The sequence below is a fragment of the Athene cunicularia genome (genome assembly GCF_003259725.1).
Source record: "Athene cunicularia isolate RWA chromosome 2 unlocalized genomic scaffold, athCun1 chr2_part1, whole genome shotgun sequence".
NCBI lineage: Eukaryota > Metazoa > Chordata > Aves > Strigiformes > Strigidae > Athene > Athene cunicularia.
This window is the reverse complement of record NW_020799095.1, coordinates 88,224,816-88,242,089: the sequence shown is the minus strand read 5'-3', so window position 1 is coordinate 88,242,089 and position 17,274 is coordinate 88,224,816. Positions and strand designations below refer to the sequence as shown.

The window sequence follows — 17,274 nt, the reverse complement described above, 5'->3', positions numbered from 1 at the left end:
ATACTGATAAAGGCCAGACCTGGTCTGTTTTGTCATTTCTGTGCTCACCAGCAGCTCACAATCTTTCAGGGATGGTCCACGTTGTTTTCAGGATGTTCCAAGCCATTCTCTTGCCCAGTTCACAGACAGATTTCCATGAGTCCTCTACTCTTAAGGCTTCAGGGCACAAGAATCACATTTCTGTGGTTTTGTCTCATATTTTTCTTTATGTCTGCACTGTAGATGAAGATACTATCCTGGTATTTTTTATTCAGTGACACTGTACATGCTGTTTAATATCTTTATCAATGATCTGGATGAGGGTATAGAGTGCAGCCTCAGTAATTTTACAGACAACACCAAGTTGGGTGGGAGTGTTGATCTGCTTGAGGGTAGCAAGGCTCTACAAAGGGATCTGGACAGGCTTACTTATTTAAATTTTTAGACAAAGACTGTCAGATGCCTGGCATCTTAAAAAATATCTTGAAATCACAGACATATGGGGTTTTATTTAAAAAAAAAAAAAACAAACAACAAACTTCTTCAAAATCATGTCTGTCTTCAGAAGGGGAGAAAAACAGTGGAAGTTAATTTTGGTGGTGTGGCCCTTATAATTCTGTATCAATAATCTTAGCTTTATTACATTAAATACTTAATCATCTAAAGTTGGATTTTTCAAACTGAGCTTCCAGGTTTTGTAGGCATGCTTTTGTTCTACCATTTAGCAGATGAATTTTACTCATTTGAGTTGTAAGTAATATGACTAGTGAGGCAATTCAGGTATCTAGCTACCGAACAGGCAGCATTTGTGCTTGGAATCGACTGTTGGTGCAAAGCGATAGCATAATTGGGTATAGGCACTTTATCACACAGACAAATCTTTACATATTATTTCTTAATTCCATATCACAAGTTTGGGCACTACTGTGAACAGGAAATTTTGGTTCTTTCTTGGTAGTTCCCACTGAAATCACTGAAGTTTTTTTTTCATTAGCATTAACACCAAATAGAGCCCAAGTCTTCTTATTCAAAACCAAAAAGTCAGACATTTATCTAAGTAAAGGATTCAGGACTTGATACAATGCAATTTTGAAGCATATTATTTAACATTATGTTGTTACCTTAAAAGTGGCTGCAAATAATAAGCTTTCTGGGAGTTACTCTGAACAGAGAGGTGTATGTGCACTGAAAGGTATTTCCAGGTGGCCTCTACTAACAGCTTGAACTAGAGTTCAAGTTTCATTCCAAGGGAGTTGGAAAATGATACATTAGAAAACATCCTATTGGTGCTGTTCTTCACTCTGCATAAGGAAATAACATAGGAAACCCTTTTCCCACTTGGTTTCCTGTAATTTTTTTAAACTCATTGGTGTAATTCCACTTCCTCCTTCCAAACTGATTTATGTAATCAGTACTTGATAAAACTGCTCTTGAAAAAGGTACTGCAGTTTGAATTTCAGTCTGAGAGCAAGAGATTTTATTCTTCCTGTTATTTTTTAATTTTAACTTGAAAAGAAAAATTGGATTCAGACAAGAGTGCATGGTTGTTACACAGGGCTATGATCAAGGCATAGAATTCAGAAATCAAATATTGGGAGAGAGAGACTTTTTGATTTATTCTGGTGTTGAATTCCTTTTTAGCTTCCAACGGTGCTGACTCTCTTAGCACAGTTCTTCTGAAGTAAACCCTGTTACATGATGATACAGTGCTTCACCTTTTAATCTACTGGTTTAAAATGAGGCCATCAAAATAGGAAGTTCTCATAAAAAGTTCATCGTCTCAGTGCATTTTCTTTTCCAGTTAATACAACTTTTAAAAGTTACCCAAACAACCCTTTTGCTTTCCTTTGTTTTCAAACATGAACCTTCTCCCAGTAATTCAAATGACATGATTTAAGCTGACATTAGTCACTTGGGATGACTTACAGAGAATTTATCCATGAGAAAAAAAAGCCATAAATGGGGTCAGGAGAAACTTGCCATTTTATCATATGCGTACATTCACTTTCTTCTTGCCAGGCACAGGCAAAACACAAAGGAACATTTCAGAGGCCCTGGTTCCTTTTTTTCTCTGCAAATAGGCATATTTCTAAAATCCAGACTTGAAATTTGGCATGGCCACAACTTTGTGCAAAAAATATCCTTTCTGTTGCCCTTTAAACAAATAACTAATGTTCTCGCTTATTCCTTTATTCTTTTTTTTTTTTTTTTTTTTTTTTAAATACCATTTGCTCTCTCTGCCAGTCCTTAGTGCCCCTGTTAGGACTGTAACGATCATGATGCTGTCACAGGCTGAGGTTTCTGAAATACAGCTGGTGGCACCCTCCAGCTTGACAGGGGGGCAGAGCAAAACAAAAAGATGTGATATCCTCCCTTCAGATTAGCAGACTAAATACAAGACAAGTGGTGAAAAATGCATTTCAATGGGTAACACAGCATGTGGAAATAATGAACAAAATGGTAACCACGATTGCCAATACTCATAGTCTATGAACAGCTTGACCTTTGCCAGGACTTTTGCAAGAGTTTTAAGGAGGGATTTGAAGGAAAAAAATCAGAGACTTGCGTGGAGCCTTTTAGCAAAATGGGAAACAACATTAATTGTTTGTTTTCAGATCCTGCATATGGGTAAGGGTAACATGTTGGACTGATGAGAGTTAGTACTTAGCTCCTCCAACATGAAATGACAGATTATAATTAGGAGGGGAGCAAGCTGTGAGCAGATTGGAAAATCAGGACAAGCAGCTTATGTTTAATGTGATAGAGCAGGGGGAGCAGGCAGCCAGCACAGGTGTGCAGCAAGGAGAGACAGCATCCTCTCTGGTTTGCACTGGTATCAGATAAGTTGGCTTCTATTTGTCAAGGGAGAGGCAAACCTGATGTCATATAAGGAAGCCTAGCCAAGAAATTTTAGGTGTACTGTTGAACAGAGCAGCTGTCCACTGGCAACCTTAAGTTAAAGAATCGATGAGCTTTGGGCACAGACCAGATGTGAATCTGAATTTCAGGCTCCTGTTGCTGTCTCCAGACTGTTCATGACAGCCAGCTCCACCCGAGCTCACTTTTCACAGCCGCTTCCTCTGTTTCTGCTCAGGCTATTTCTGTGCCTCTGGAGATGGTCCAGCAGCCACGTGACTTCCTCCTCAACAAAACATATTCTCCTGCTTCAGCTCAGTTAGGTTTTTTTTTCTGACTTCAGAGCTAATCCCTGGCAACCATTCTCACCAATCAATAGGTTCAATATCTGTATGTGAGCACCGTGTGGTAGAGATTCACTGGGATTTATTCTGCTACTAGAACTTGAATTCTTGCATTCAAATAATGAAGACAATCATAACACACTGTCCCTTCCGTACAAATTTCTGCATGAACATTTGCTTTTGAGGAAGTGTCCTGTTTTTGAAGATGGCAAAGTCATGTATTGTGTAAAAAAAATCCCAAAAGAAATAGATATACACTTCAAATAATACCTATTACCATAGATAATGGCAGTTTTATATTGTTTAACTGGCCTTCAACTGGTTGAAGTAAAATTATAAATTAGTAGCCTAATCAGTATTTACAGCTGACACTTGCTTCCAGTATATTCCTCATTCTCAACTCAGAAAAGCTAATGAGCTGTAGCCTTGCTATCTTCTTGATAAGGCAAAGTGATGAGCAAGGAAGCAGGTCCAGGCAAGATTGTATGTGGTCTTTGGAATTTTTGCAAATTTGAAGTGATTTTCTTTTGTGGTTATGAAGGTTTCAAAAGAAAAAACTTACATATTTTACTAGAAATACTGAGTTCATTTCAATTTTACTTCTTGCCTATCTCAGTTAATAAAACTAGAGTACGCTGTTTGATGGATGTGAACAGAAAACTGCTACTAAAAAGCATGATGCTGACAATTAAATGTACTGTTTCCTGTTAGCAAGGCTATAGTATTGATTTGGAGACAGGAGGACAGATAGGCACCCTACAAATTGTTCTGTTCCTGAACCAAGAGCTTCAAGAGAAATCAGCATCATTTCAGTTTTAACTGTCCCTGACATTGTATGAGTAGAATAGAAAAAATGAGATAGTTTTTGTATATTCTTCCAGAAATTCCTAGCTGCACAAGCTGATGGTGGCCAACAGCAGGCATTTTCCCCCATGTGTTCTACACCTTCCCCCTCCTCACAGTACTGCAGTGCCCCCAAAATTCTCCAGTAAGGAGTGAGGCAGGGCTTTTTTTTAGTAATAAGAAATGTCTGCTCAAACTAAAGCAGGGGCTTGCAGAAGGGCCTTGTGGAAGGGTTCATCTAGTCTGTAACTCAGTTTAAGATTTAGAGTCGTTTCTGCTGGTTAGAGGAGTTGTCTCTAACTTTCCATTCTTAGCTCTTTCCAGATGATCCACTGTCATTCATTTGATATCTAGATTAGATAAAGCATTGTTTGCCTCTCTGGGTCAGCATAACACATTCACAGCAGAAGTCACCCCTGCTGCCAGTGTGGGACAGGGTGTGTTTTATGCAGGACACTTAAAGGATACAAAACATGCATAAGATGGTAACTCACATAGTAAGATAGTTCCCAGAGTCAAATTCAGGAATGCCACACACTAAAAACTCCACTGACCTGAAAAAGTGTTTAAAGAGGCTTGTTTAGCATATATTTTTTTTGAACAGAATGTGAAGTACAGATTGTTTTGCTCTTCTCTTCATCCCCTGAAATAGTTCTGTGTTAGAAAACGTGATATATAGTGCTAAATACACAGAAAAATAGTGCTCTGAAATTAGGACATCACATTCTGTTTACAGTATATAGGCTGCAACATTGTCTCTTTTAGGTTTTGATTCCTTACAGAAAGAGATGTCTGCCATTCATGCTTGCTAACAGTTTGCTAGTACAAACAAAAGTCAGCTGTGGATGGAATATTATGACGGTTTCTTCTCTTCAAGACTTGATGCACTTACATGTAAATAACACTGAAAAAAAAAAATCCAGACATTTGGTACTTACATATGTCTAATTGTCCAACATGTTGGATAAATATTACTTGAGACTCTTTTCAGTAAGTTATTTCTGTGGAAGATAATGGGTAATCTTACTACATTTGTTATTGCAAAGGCTACCTAACTAAATTTGTTATTACAAGTGCAGAGTAGTGAGCAATTAATGCTTCATTTTGAGTCTTCTCAAATGGAATTAATCAGGCTTGCATTTTCTATATTGAAATTGTTGAAGAGAAGACTGAAAAGCTCAGAGCAGCTGCAGAACTCAGAAAGAATGAAGGGCTGAACTTGCACTGAAGATATGATATTGCCCCAGCTTTGGTTCCATCTGTGAATACAACATCTGCTTTTGAGGAAGAGAAATGAGAAACTGCATAAATCAATATAAAGTTTGTTTCCATTTCCAAGTGTAGTCCGGGGCATAGTATTTGTGAAAGAGCATTGACAGTAGAGTTCCATTACTGGTAGAGCACAGTTTTAAATTCAACATCATGATTAATGAGGAGGCTAAATGAAAAGATATAAAAGACTATGTCATACTTTAGTATCCTTTCATGATAATTGCTAAGGTAAATGTTATGTTATTCATACAAACACTCACTATCATATCCAGTAATCATGATACATATATCTATGTGTTAAAAAATAAAATGCACTTTTTCTGACAACTTCAAAATTAATGACTTGAATACTATTCTTCTTTAGATTACTATAGTGTCCAGTATTTGTAAAATGGCCATTTATCTAAGGTAATATTCATATACTCACCTACTGTATGAAATCTTATTTGATAAGGCAAAGAAAAGAAGCATGGGTTTTTTACAATTAGACATTAAAAATCCACCAAACACTGCCATCAATAGAAAGCCTCGTTGATGTTAATGATTTATTCTAAACAAACATGTCATGTAATAAATCTGTACTGAGGTGTTTGGTGTCACCCATGAATTAACTTTTGCAGCAGCTAAGTCCTCCCTAACCCATCTTTAAGCTATTAGTCATTAGTACTGCTCCACTCTGTATTGTCATTTCCAGTGTTTAGTACTTGTGAAAACAATGTGATTCAATTGGGATGTATCACTTTCTAGCAAGAATCACATCAACCTTCTGCACATACAATGTCAAATGATGCTTCAGCTCTTGTTTCTCACTGCCATCTTGGGCAGAGTGGTTGGTTTTGGGGCACCAGGCTCATTGGAGACCATGCATATGTTTTACCAATTATCAGGCCTAGCATAAAGGACACAGCCAGCATAAAGATGAACCAATAACCAAATTGTATTTGATACAAAAGGGTCAGTACATGGGTGAGCACTGGGGGTACAAGCAAGTCAGTCAGATTATACATAATCAACATCAATCCCACTGACCCCAACAACACCACCATACAACCAACAGTGGGTGGAATAAATGGTGAAATGCATTCTCCCATAGAAGGGATGTGAGACAACCAGGTCAACAAGACAAACACATAAGACCAAGGAAGCCACATACTGAATCTCTACACAGCCTGCATTTACAAAGGCCAGACCTGACTGGAGCCCAGTCCCAGGGAGGCAGGAGGTCCTTCCCAACAGGAACCTCTGCAAAGTGCATCCACCTCACAGACAAACACTACCCCTGCCTGCAAGTGGTCCCAGCTTTTATCCCTAAGTGGGACACCTGACCTTTGCTTACTTAATGCAGACACCTGGGGCTCATTTACCCAATGGCTCTCCCTGCAAGGCTGCTGCACCCTGGAGGGAAGCTTAAAGGTAAACTCACTCGCCCTTTGTGAAGGGCTGTGGGAATCACCCATACATCAACCTTAATTTGGGGCTTGGGGTTGAAACCCCAGAATTTCAGCATACAAGTAAAGAAGAGAGGCCCTACCACAAGGATTTGACACAGACCAAGCAAGTTTTATTACAAAAACTTAGCTTGGAAGGAAAGTATAAGAGAAGGAAAAACTACATTTACTTTTTCACATCATGCAATCAAAACAACTTTAAAGGCAAAACTGTTCTTGGTTCTGTCCAATACTCATTACATATCAAGCATATAAACCCCAACATCACCATGGTTTAAAATGCGTTTACATGTGTGCACTCATTACAGTCTCACCCTCCAGGGAACTACTATGTTTTCTTGAAAGTTTATAGCTCACAATTACCAGAACCCAATGACTTACATTTTCCTAACTGATTTCCAGGAGGCCAGTTTTGTCTGCTGCCTCTTGACAAGCCACAGTGTTCCAGCTCCCTTGTTAGACTGAAGACACGTATATAAACAAGTAACTCCAAAGTTGCCCTAATTCCTCAGTGGAAGTGATGGCATACCGAAAAATGGAATAATGAGAAATTTCACCAGTTGAATGCTTCACAATCGTCTGGGCACAGCTGTTGCCTCCAATAGTAAATGGGAGGGTCAGGGCCCAAATTTTTCTGGCATTGTGAATGAGCTTTGAAAATTTTGCCAGGCCCTGCTATGAGTAGTGCAGCATTAGATGCTGAATTTCCCTACTGTCTTTAAGGAGTCTGAAGTGATATCCAAGCTCAAGGAGATAGGCAGGAACATGAACTTTGTTTTATCTGGGAAGACAAGAAGAGTGAAAGAGGCATAATTATCATATGTACATATTTCTTTGTATTTGAAAAGAAACATTTTTGCTGCCTATGAAAACCAATCAATCAGATCGAGCACTTTCCTCCCAAAAGACTTCCCATATAAACCCATGGCTGTAGGCTTCAGCCTGTAGGATTACTGGCTCAAATGATGGAAATTCATCTTCTGGTTTGTTTCTTTTGCCTGAAAACTAAGCAGTACACGCAAGCCTTTGATCAAAACATGATGCTAAAACCAATTCTGTCACTCCCCCTTTGCATGAAATAGTGCTTACTCACAGAACTATTCCTTTTGAAGATGCTTTGTAGATACCAGAGAAATACATAAGAGTCCGGAGGGCTAAGAGATGCTGTACTTGTTGAGCAAAAGCCATATTCTTATGTCATCAAATACAGTGTTCCTCAATAGTCTTTTATGTGGGATTTTATTTCAGGGTTCTGTCAGAGTTTCATTTTTTTTTTTCAGTTTATGAAGAGAACCTCAGGGATTGCAGAGGGATTTTTGAGAAGGGCAATTATGAGTCCCAAAAACATCAGCAGAAAGAAATACTGATTCACTAAACAATACAGTTAAAGACAGAAGACACATTAACTGTCTGCATTTTCCTCCTAATATTCATGACAAGAACGAGTATATAATTTCCAGAGTTTTTAAATAGCTACTTATTTAAATCACCAGAAAACGGCTGCATCCCACATAGGATGCAAAAACCCAGTGATCCACTATTAAATGAAGCTGTTCCAGATAAACTGTGAGCCAACTGACCCTGGAAATATAGTACCCAAGTTGCGTGACTCGAAAATCTGTTCAAAGCAAGGCATGGCTGCAGGCCTTGACTGTTGTACTTTAGTAACCATAGTAACATGGTCTCTGGAGACCTAATGGTAGTGAATTTTCCTTTATTTCAAGGAAGAGTAATAAGAGAAATGTGGATTGGAACTTGTTCTCTCTCTTTTTTTTTTTTTTTTTTTTTCCCCCCTCCGTATTTTTACTATGCCATGACCTTGACCAAAATATCTTTGAAGTATGTGCTGGCTGATTTTCTGCTGTGGGACCAGAAAAAAATATCAGGATATATAAAGGATCTTGCCAAAGGAAGTCCTATCTTCCTCAAAATATTTGCCTTCATTCCCAAACTAATAATGTTTCAAAAACTTCTTAATGGAAGGAACTGATAACTTTCATCTCACAGCTACTGTGGGCACCAGAATAATGTCGTACTTTCTTTGAACTGACAGATTAATTGTTTTGTGTTTCAGTAGCAGGTGCAGCTTTTCGTGAGTACATAATTGGATGTACATGTTTTTTCAAAAGAACACAGGCCTCTGTCTGGTGCCAAGCTCTTTTTTTTTTTTTTTTTTTTTTCCCCCCATTTGGGAAAAAACCCCCATGATTTCATTTTTTAAGTACAATGTAGAAAACTCATGTAAGTGTTTTTAAAAAGCCAAATACAAACAAACAAATGTTCACAATACATACTTAAGTCTGTCTCACATGTTTCAGCAATTATCCTGGATTAGAAATTCCATCTGTCATTGAATCCATATGGTTTACCAAATGGCAGTTTACAACCATGTATTTTTTGCAGATTTGAAGTTAGTTGTTTTTTGTTGCAAAAGTTTTAATGTTCATGCTAATGTCTTTGTGTGTGTGTGTGTGTGTGTGTGTGTGTGTGTCTATGTGTGGATGTATCCCTCTGTGAATGTGTAAGTATATGCAAAATTGCTAAAAAATGTTGTAGGATGCAAGTGGACTTTGTCGTTTGAAACACACCAGTTGTACACAAAGTAAATATCATCAACATTGAGCTACAAAGTTCAGTTATTTCCTCCTCTAAATCCAAGAGCCTTATTTTAGGCTTTCCACTACTTCTACTGAATGGAATAAAATGAAATGAGAAGAGCTGCCTTTACTTCTCTGTGCTGTCCCCTCTGTGTTTTGAGCAGACATGTGCTTACATTAGGGAGCGCAGACTGCATGGGTATGAGGCTGGTCCGCTTCCTCTTTCCCTTTTCCCTCCCCTCAGGTTATCGATTACCCAGGCAGATGGCTGCTGTGGTTCTGACACAGCACACCAGTGCAGTCTCCCATTCACCACAAACGAGAGAAAGCTATCGCTGAGAACTATATTTCAGTAACTGAGAATGTTTAAAAACATAAGCGGAACCATTCACTTTGATGTCCTGCCTAATGTGAGACCCAGTAACTCAGAACAAAAAAGCTGGGAATAGTTTTCATTCGTTCTCATGGACTGAAGCTGTCTTTCTCTTCCACTCAGTCTAACAAATCACTAGGATTCTGGCCAGAATCATGGCAAACCTCTATACAGTGTTACTGTAAAGGGCTGGAGTATGGAGTTGTATATGATACCTGAGAGATTTAACTGAGAGGTCAGAAGAGGTGTTTTCCTACCAATTTGCAGTCACTGTTACCCACTTCTGGGTACCAGACCTGTGCTAGCAAACACCCTCCTCCTTCTCCGCAGCTGTTGTAAGTAGGTAAGAAAAGTATAAACCTGAGCCCAACTCAGAGTCCTCTGTGCTACAATGTCAGGTTTCACATTGAACTGCACTTTATGGTAATACTGAGAAAACAGAAAAAATTGCAGTCATGGCTAAGACTCACTGGTTATGAAGTTTTACTCCATGTCCAGCTTGTCTCTTCTTAGTGTGGCTGAAGCAACAGGTTTCCCAGCTAAAATGAGGTTTAGACACATGGAATTTATGTTAATCCTCAATAGCTTCATGTGGCTCCATAAAAGTTGTTGTTGCACCAAAGTGGGTTTTGCTTTTCCTGCCTGCAGGGCAGAGCATCTGATGTTTGCATCTGGGGTCATGAAATCCAGGCAATGCTTAGTTAAGAGATCTTAACTCAGGAGAGGACATCAGCATTTTGAGAACAAAACAAAAACAAAGCAGGGGAAGTCTGCAATTCTCTTCATTTACATAACCTCCCTCAAATCCATACTCATTTCTGGCTTAACCTAAACACATGGCTCCTTGAACTTTTCCCGCAGTTCTTCTTCCCTTTTGCTCCCTCCCACTCTTCCTTAATACCTTCTCCAACCTCACAGATGTAGTTGCCACTCCACTGATCTGAAGCCTTAGAAATACACATGGTCCCATTTCCCCTTCCCATTATTACAAACTGCAGCACCTAGTCCTGCCCGACTCTGGCTCTGTGAAAGAAAAACTTGTGTAAAGACAAACCTGCCTGCCTCCCACTGTGGGGGAACATTTTAAAGACTGATCTCTTAGGGTATGTGTGTAGGCCTAAAGAATATGTACCAGTATGTTGGATGAAGAAGGTTCATTTTCAAGTAGGGCCATTTGTTTCATGATCCATAAAAGCTGTCCTTGGCAAAGGCAGTTGCTCCCCAGCTATTTCCTACAGGGGCTGAAAAACTCCAGCTTGCCTGCAGGACAAGGGAAGGCACATTTTAAGGATGTTCAGCATGATACTGTGTGAGATTCTTTGATCATATTCAGATCTTGTGGTCAATTTTTAAGCCTTCCCAGATAGGGCTTGGTGCATTAATTTGCACAGGTTAAGAACATTTCTTTAACGGTCTTAATTTCTGCTGCACGGGCAGGACTTGAGGTCTTTTGGAACATGCATGGTAACAGCCACAGACATGAAGGAGCTCCCTTAAATGTCCTACAGTTATCTCTGAGGAAACTTTTAGTCTGTCCAAATTAAAAGGTCTGCCAGATGTTCAAAATGTAATAAAATTCCTAACATCACATCACTGATGGTTTCATTGCTGTGAAGATGAGTCCAAAGAGACAAGATGCCAAAAATGCTTTCTTGTCTCCACTTGACATTGGAAATGGATATGACAGATACCATCTATGGAGGCTTCTCTCAGCGCAGTGAAAGGCACAGATGTGAATATGTAGAAATCTTGACAGATTTTCTTCTGGTTGGTGAGGTGCTGGGATGAATTTGGGCATTATTTAGAGCAGAAAATAGCACCAGTCCATCAACTCCTTGTGCTTGAAGAATCAACAGGGATAACTAATGTTCAACACAAACCCAACTAGGCAGAGATAATGCATATTCTGGGAAGGATCTGTATCTATTGAGCTGACCTGGAGCTGAACATTATTTGCCCTTAACTATTCTTAGCGATGACTCATGGTTAGCATTGACTTGATTGAATCAGTTGCTGCTACAGCTCTTTCCAAATGTAGGTGAGCCATTGCATTCTCTCCACTACGTTTCTCCAGTCACTGTTTCACAGGTTCTTTGACGTGCAGAGCCCCTGGCCATGTATGGTCCCACTGGGCCATCTTTCTAAAGGTGTTCCACATTTATGATCGGGGCCAAATCTTCTGAGGAGGTCGGCCTATTGTGCACTGGAGTCTTGAAATTCTGCCCACCATTGTCACAGTGGGAACAGGCTTCAAGCAGTCTTGAAAATCTGGTCCTTATTTAGGAACTGAAAAGAGAACCAAGCTCACAAAAATATGTCAGTATATCTGGTTACTGAGCAATTGAAAATCTGCCCTCATTGTGCTTCAGGATTAACCCAGGATTAGTAGGCACATCACTACAACAGTAAATTGAGAGAAAGGTGAAGCAAGGATAATAATAATATAGCAGTGTTTCAGCACCAGCTATTTGAACTGTAATCTCAAAAGACCTCAAAACTATCACATGAAAGGATCATCTAAACTACCTTGGAATACAAGTCTGCTGGAGTAAAGCTATGTCACCAAATATTTATCAAGGGAAGAGAGGCAATCTTAGTCGGTCTGCATGAAGCATGATGGATATTAATGTTTGCATCATGTATTTCATTTAATCCTTACTTTTCTTTTTTTTTGATTTCTCTGGCTGCTTTCCTTGCATCACTGAGTCTCTGAGAAGTAATTTAGCTTTTTTCTAGACTAAACACTGGTCTATATCAGTGAAGTATTTATTGCCTACTTTTTATATTAGTTGCATTTATGCAATTACACTATGTATGTATTTTTATAGAAGCTTAAGAAAATAGCCATACTTCAAAATACATGTCCAGTTTTAAAGTCATAGCTACAACAGCACGTGTATTTGATTTTCTTGTCAGAGATTATATTATTTATACGTATCAATGCACAGAAATTCAAAGCAATTATTACAAAATGTGATGCTTTAAATTAAAAGAAAAAAGTCGTTGACATTTGCTATTAAACTTTTAATTATATTAAATAATAACAAAATAAAATTTAAAGTAGATAATCAGACAGTAATGTAATATGGTAGCTACACTGTAATTAGCTATCCTAACATTTTTTAAAAAGGAAAAATCATGTTTCAGATGGTTATTAATTTTTCATATTAGGAAAAAAAGCCCTTCTGCAAAAATTTGATGACCAACATTTTGCAGAGTGTTTTTTTCATATCTAGGATATTTATACATTTTATACCCATTTTATTCTTTACTTTCTGATTATCTTTTTAATTCTTTTATTTTCCCTTCTTTAGTCACTGAACGGTTTTGCATTGGTGGTGAGTGCAGATGGAATGATATTTTATGCGTCATCGACGATTGTGGACTATCTAGGGTTTCATCAGGTAAATATATTAACAAATATTTAGAATACTTAGGCACTGTCATTATAATGACTTTCTTGTAGTCACTTCTGCTAACTGGCTTTCTAAGACACAGCACTGTTTTTTTGCCTTATCCTTTTCTACTGCTGATTAGACACTATTACTGAAGTTATTTTACTATGCCATTTCATAATTTTTTTGGTGAACTGACAGGTGAAGATGAATTGCTTGTAATGTTGTTCCTTTTGTAAAGCTTTTGTTAACAGAAACATGATGCATTATAACAATAAGATTTAGCTAGAATTTTCCTTTCAATTTCAGTATAAGGTGCTGCTATTCTAGACTGATTGCCTGTGTATAATAAATATATTGTAAAGTCACAGAATAACAGAACCATGTAGTTGGAAAGGACCTCTGGAGGTCATCTAGTCCAACCTCCTGCTCAAAGCAGATCCAGTTAGAGCAGGTTGATCTAGGGCTCATCTAGTCAAGCTTTGAGTTTCTATGACCTCTCTGGGAGATGTGTTCCAGTATTTAACCCCCCTGACTGTAAATTTTTTTGCTTATATTAAGTCCCAGTTTCCTGTGTTGGGACTCGTGTTCTCCCACTTCGTTCTTCTGAGAAGAGTCGGGCTTTGTCTTCTCTACACCCGCTCATTCAGTTGATGTAGACAGCAGTTAGTTCTCTCTGAAGTTTTCTCTTCTGAAGGCTGAACAAACCCTGTTCTTCTAACCTCTCCTGATATGTCATGTGCTTCAGCCCTCTTATGTGTCTTGGTAGCACTCTCCTGGGTTCACTTTGGTATGCTAATATCTTAATTTGCCTGGGGTACTGAAAATTAGAGAGAATTTTGCCTTTGTGGAACTTCCTGAGGTTCCTGTCAGCTCATTTTTACAGCCTGCCAAGGTCTGCGTAGCTGTCCTGCTCTCCCCAGTTGGTACCCTCTAAAAACCTGCTGAGAGTGCACTCTATACCACCATTCACTAATCAAGAAATTGAACAGTGTTGGTCCCAGCATCAATCCCTGAGGGACGCCACTAGTCACCAGCTGCCAGTTGGACATTTTTATGACTCACATTTGCATATGCACAAAAGAATCATCTTAGGATGTGAAGTCAAAAAAACAGATGTTGAAAAACAGAGGTCTCTGAAATAACTGTCCTCAATCAATCTTTGCCCTGAACGTATCCTAGACCAGTCATTATTTTAAGGAAAGTACGATCCTAAAGATAAGTGTCTGCCCCACTGTGCTTACAAATTACATTCCTTGTTGTAATTGTTTCAGACTGATGTAATGCACCAAAACATATATGATTACATTCACGTGGATGATCGCCAGGATTTCTGCAGACAACTGCACTGGGCCATGAATCCTCCCCAGATGTTGTCTGGACAGCAACTACAGACAGAAACAGGTGGGATTGTATATGGTGATTGGAAACATAGGCACCACTGTACAGAGGTAGACTTACACTTCACCTATACCCACGTCTGCTCCATGTCAAGTCAGATTCTTCACTGGAAAACTGTATAGTGGCCATTTTTATAATGTTATTGTCACATAGAAGATGTTTCTTTCTGATCCTTGACATTTATAAGGTAGCACATGCCACTGAAGCTACAAAGTTGATGTTTCCTTTATTTCCCTCTAATGTGCCTACAGATACTCTTATCCATGCAGAATGAACAGCACCATGGAGAATGAACAGATCCTTTTGCTCACGCTGATCAGGACATTAGTATTCCTCTCATTAATGCAAAAACGTTCCATGCAAAACATTTCTGCACAGTAGCACAGCGGCAACATCACTTTCTGCCATTTGTTTTCCCATGCAAAATTATGTAGATAGGAATCTTCAGAAGAACAAGTAGGCTTAGCAATGCACTTCTTCCTCTGAGGCTGTATTTCCCTAGGATGACAGGTGGATACGTGTTCTCAAGGTTTCTTTTACATGAGGCATTAAGTTGAAATCATGACTGCAGAAAATACAGTGGGATTGAAATTGTTAACTTTATAAAGATTCCAGCAAAATGTATCCATTTCACCAGAGGTGAGGCAGTAACTGAGGAAAGAAATTGAGGAAGCACAGTCTCCAAATGGGTGGGGAGAAACTTGCAAGAAGTCCTTCATCAGCCTTTATGAAGTCCTCAGGAACACAGTCACAAAAGTTTGGTAGAAGTTCTTGCAGTTTCTGTGTTTTGCATGAGTCTTACAGATATGTGAGCAACTCTGCAAGATTTTGTAGGAAATACACAGAAAACAAACTAAGCAATGAGCATGAGTATTTCAAACTATAAAAAGTTACAAATAATTGGATTTTTTTTCCCCCTAATATATACAGTGGAGAATTTAAGTTCCTGAGTTCGTACATCTGTATAAATACTTGTGTCTTTTGGGAAATAAGTGTTTCAAAAGCTATGCACTTGTGGTCCAAAACTGGAAAATGCTTCATTAAAAATCAAGGAGGCAACAGCTGAACATTAGCTAATCAGCCACTGTTCATTTGTTTGGTTTTGTCTTGCATTAGCATCTTTTCTTATTTTGTTTCTTTTTCTAATGTATTCTCTGTGATCTCTGATCTCAGAACCAGCAACATCTGTTACCCTGCTTCGCATCATTAAAAATCACAAAACCTCAGGAAATAAAAAAGTCAAACTTTCTAAAGAAACTCACCTGAATTCCACTGCAGAGCTTTTCTTTTTAATTTTGGTAGAGAGTGTGCAGATGTATCTATACATGATACAATTTAACATTCACCCTTCCATAAAGTAATTTTTAGCAATTTCCTTAACAGCTTCTTCAATTGGCTACAGAACATTTTCATTCTTTCTTAGCATGATCTGATCCATATTGCCTCCACTGTTGTTCCTAGGAGAAGAATATATTCTCAGTAAATTGTTTAAAGCACAAGAGAATGACAGCATGACAACAGATTATTCTTCCTTCTTAACTCGTTGTTTCATCTGTCGAGTTCGCTGCTTGTTGGACAGTACTTCTGGATTCCTTGTAAGTATAATTTCACTTAGAGAACTGTAGTCATGACATACTGGATTTTATTTACTTCGTATGAAAAATATTTCAACATCAATATTGTGGAGAGTCATGGACAGGATACACATTTAATTTGCTCTGCACTAACAAAAAACACCTGAAGACATTTATTATTATGTATAAGGAGTGATGGGAGAAAAGAAGGTTGCAATATTTGAAATGAAAGAATCTCTAAACTTTTATATTTTAAGCTCTTTTGGACAATATCTGTCCTCAATTTGTACTGGGCCTTGCACAAGGGTGGCAAGCCTGAGTTTCAACGATTAACATTTAAGCACAAAGTATTTGCTTTAAGGAACAAGAATAATAATGATCCATTTTCCTCTTTTGTAAAGAGTCCTTTAATAATAAAAAACAGAATTAGAAAGTCTCTCACACACTCCTGAAATATCCTTACCAGGAGTGGGTCATTTCTAGAAAACACTTCCCCATTTACTTAAAGACCAGTGCTGCTTCTTCTTTTGACAAAGTATGGCATGTGCAAAGAAAATTAGAGGATCATCACCAGACAGGGAAATGCAACTTCTGTCTCAGATGCTCATTTGCTGGAAGACTATGGGTCTGAACAGCCATACCAGTTAGTCATTTCTGCATCCCTGTTTTAATCTTGTAGCTCTGGAAAATGCCCAACTCAAGTGGACTGATTTTTCTCTGGTCATTTTGTGGTAGGTAATTTTTTCACCAAAAGGCAGCAGCTTGTTATTAACTTGATCTCCGCCTTCTGATTATATAGAGATTTGAGGCAGGGATGGATGGTTTCTTTCAAGCTATGTACTTCATATCTGGCTGTCTTGGGCATATCTTTTCCCTTGGTGTCTGCTTGCACAGCCCTTGGGTTGTGCCAGTCCATATACTTCCCAGTGAAAGGGCAGGGCAAGAGGAAAGAAACTCAGGAACCTTCTCACTGGAGAGAACAGAGCATGGAAAAATAATAGTTCCAGCTTCAGAGTGAGGCACAGAGGAAATAGCTGTTTGCACCACCATATGCTGCCTGTCTTGGTGAACAGAACATAACACAGAACTTCTACTTTACATACACAGGAGAGAAAAAAAAAACCCAAAAGCCAGCCTAAAATGTCTCATTTTACTGTGACAGCACCTCCACTCACCATGCCTCTGAAATGGT

At 38.6% G+C, this 17,274-nt stretch overlaps 1 protein-coding gene across 1 annotated transcript in view; it reads left to right on the top strand.

The window, feature by feature from the left end:
- The window catches only part of AHRR (aryl-hydrocarbon receptor repressor), a 66,619-nt gene that overhangs the window by 41,665 nt on the left and 7,680 nt on the right, over positions 1-17,274 (top strand). Inside the window, exons 4-6 of the mRNA XM_026842713.1 lie at positions 13,027-13,116; positions 14,382-14,511; positions 15,970-16,103. Coding sequence (XP_026698514.1) covers positions 13,027-13,116; positions 14,382-14,511; positions 15,970-16,103 — 354 coding nt within the window. The remainder of the gene's footprint in view (positions 1-13,026; positions 13,117-14,381; positions 14,512-15,969; positions 16,104-17,274) is intronic.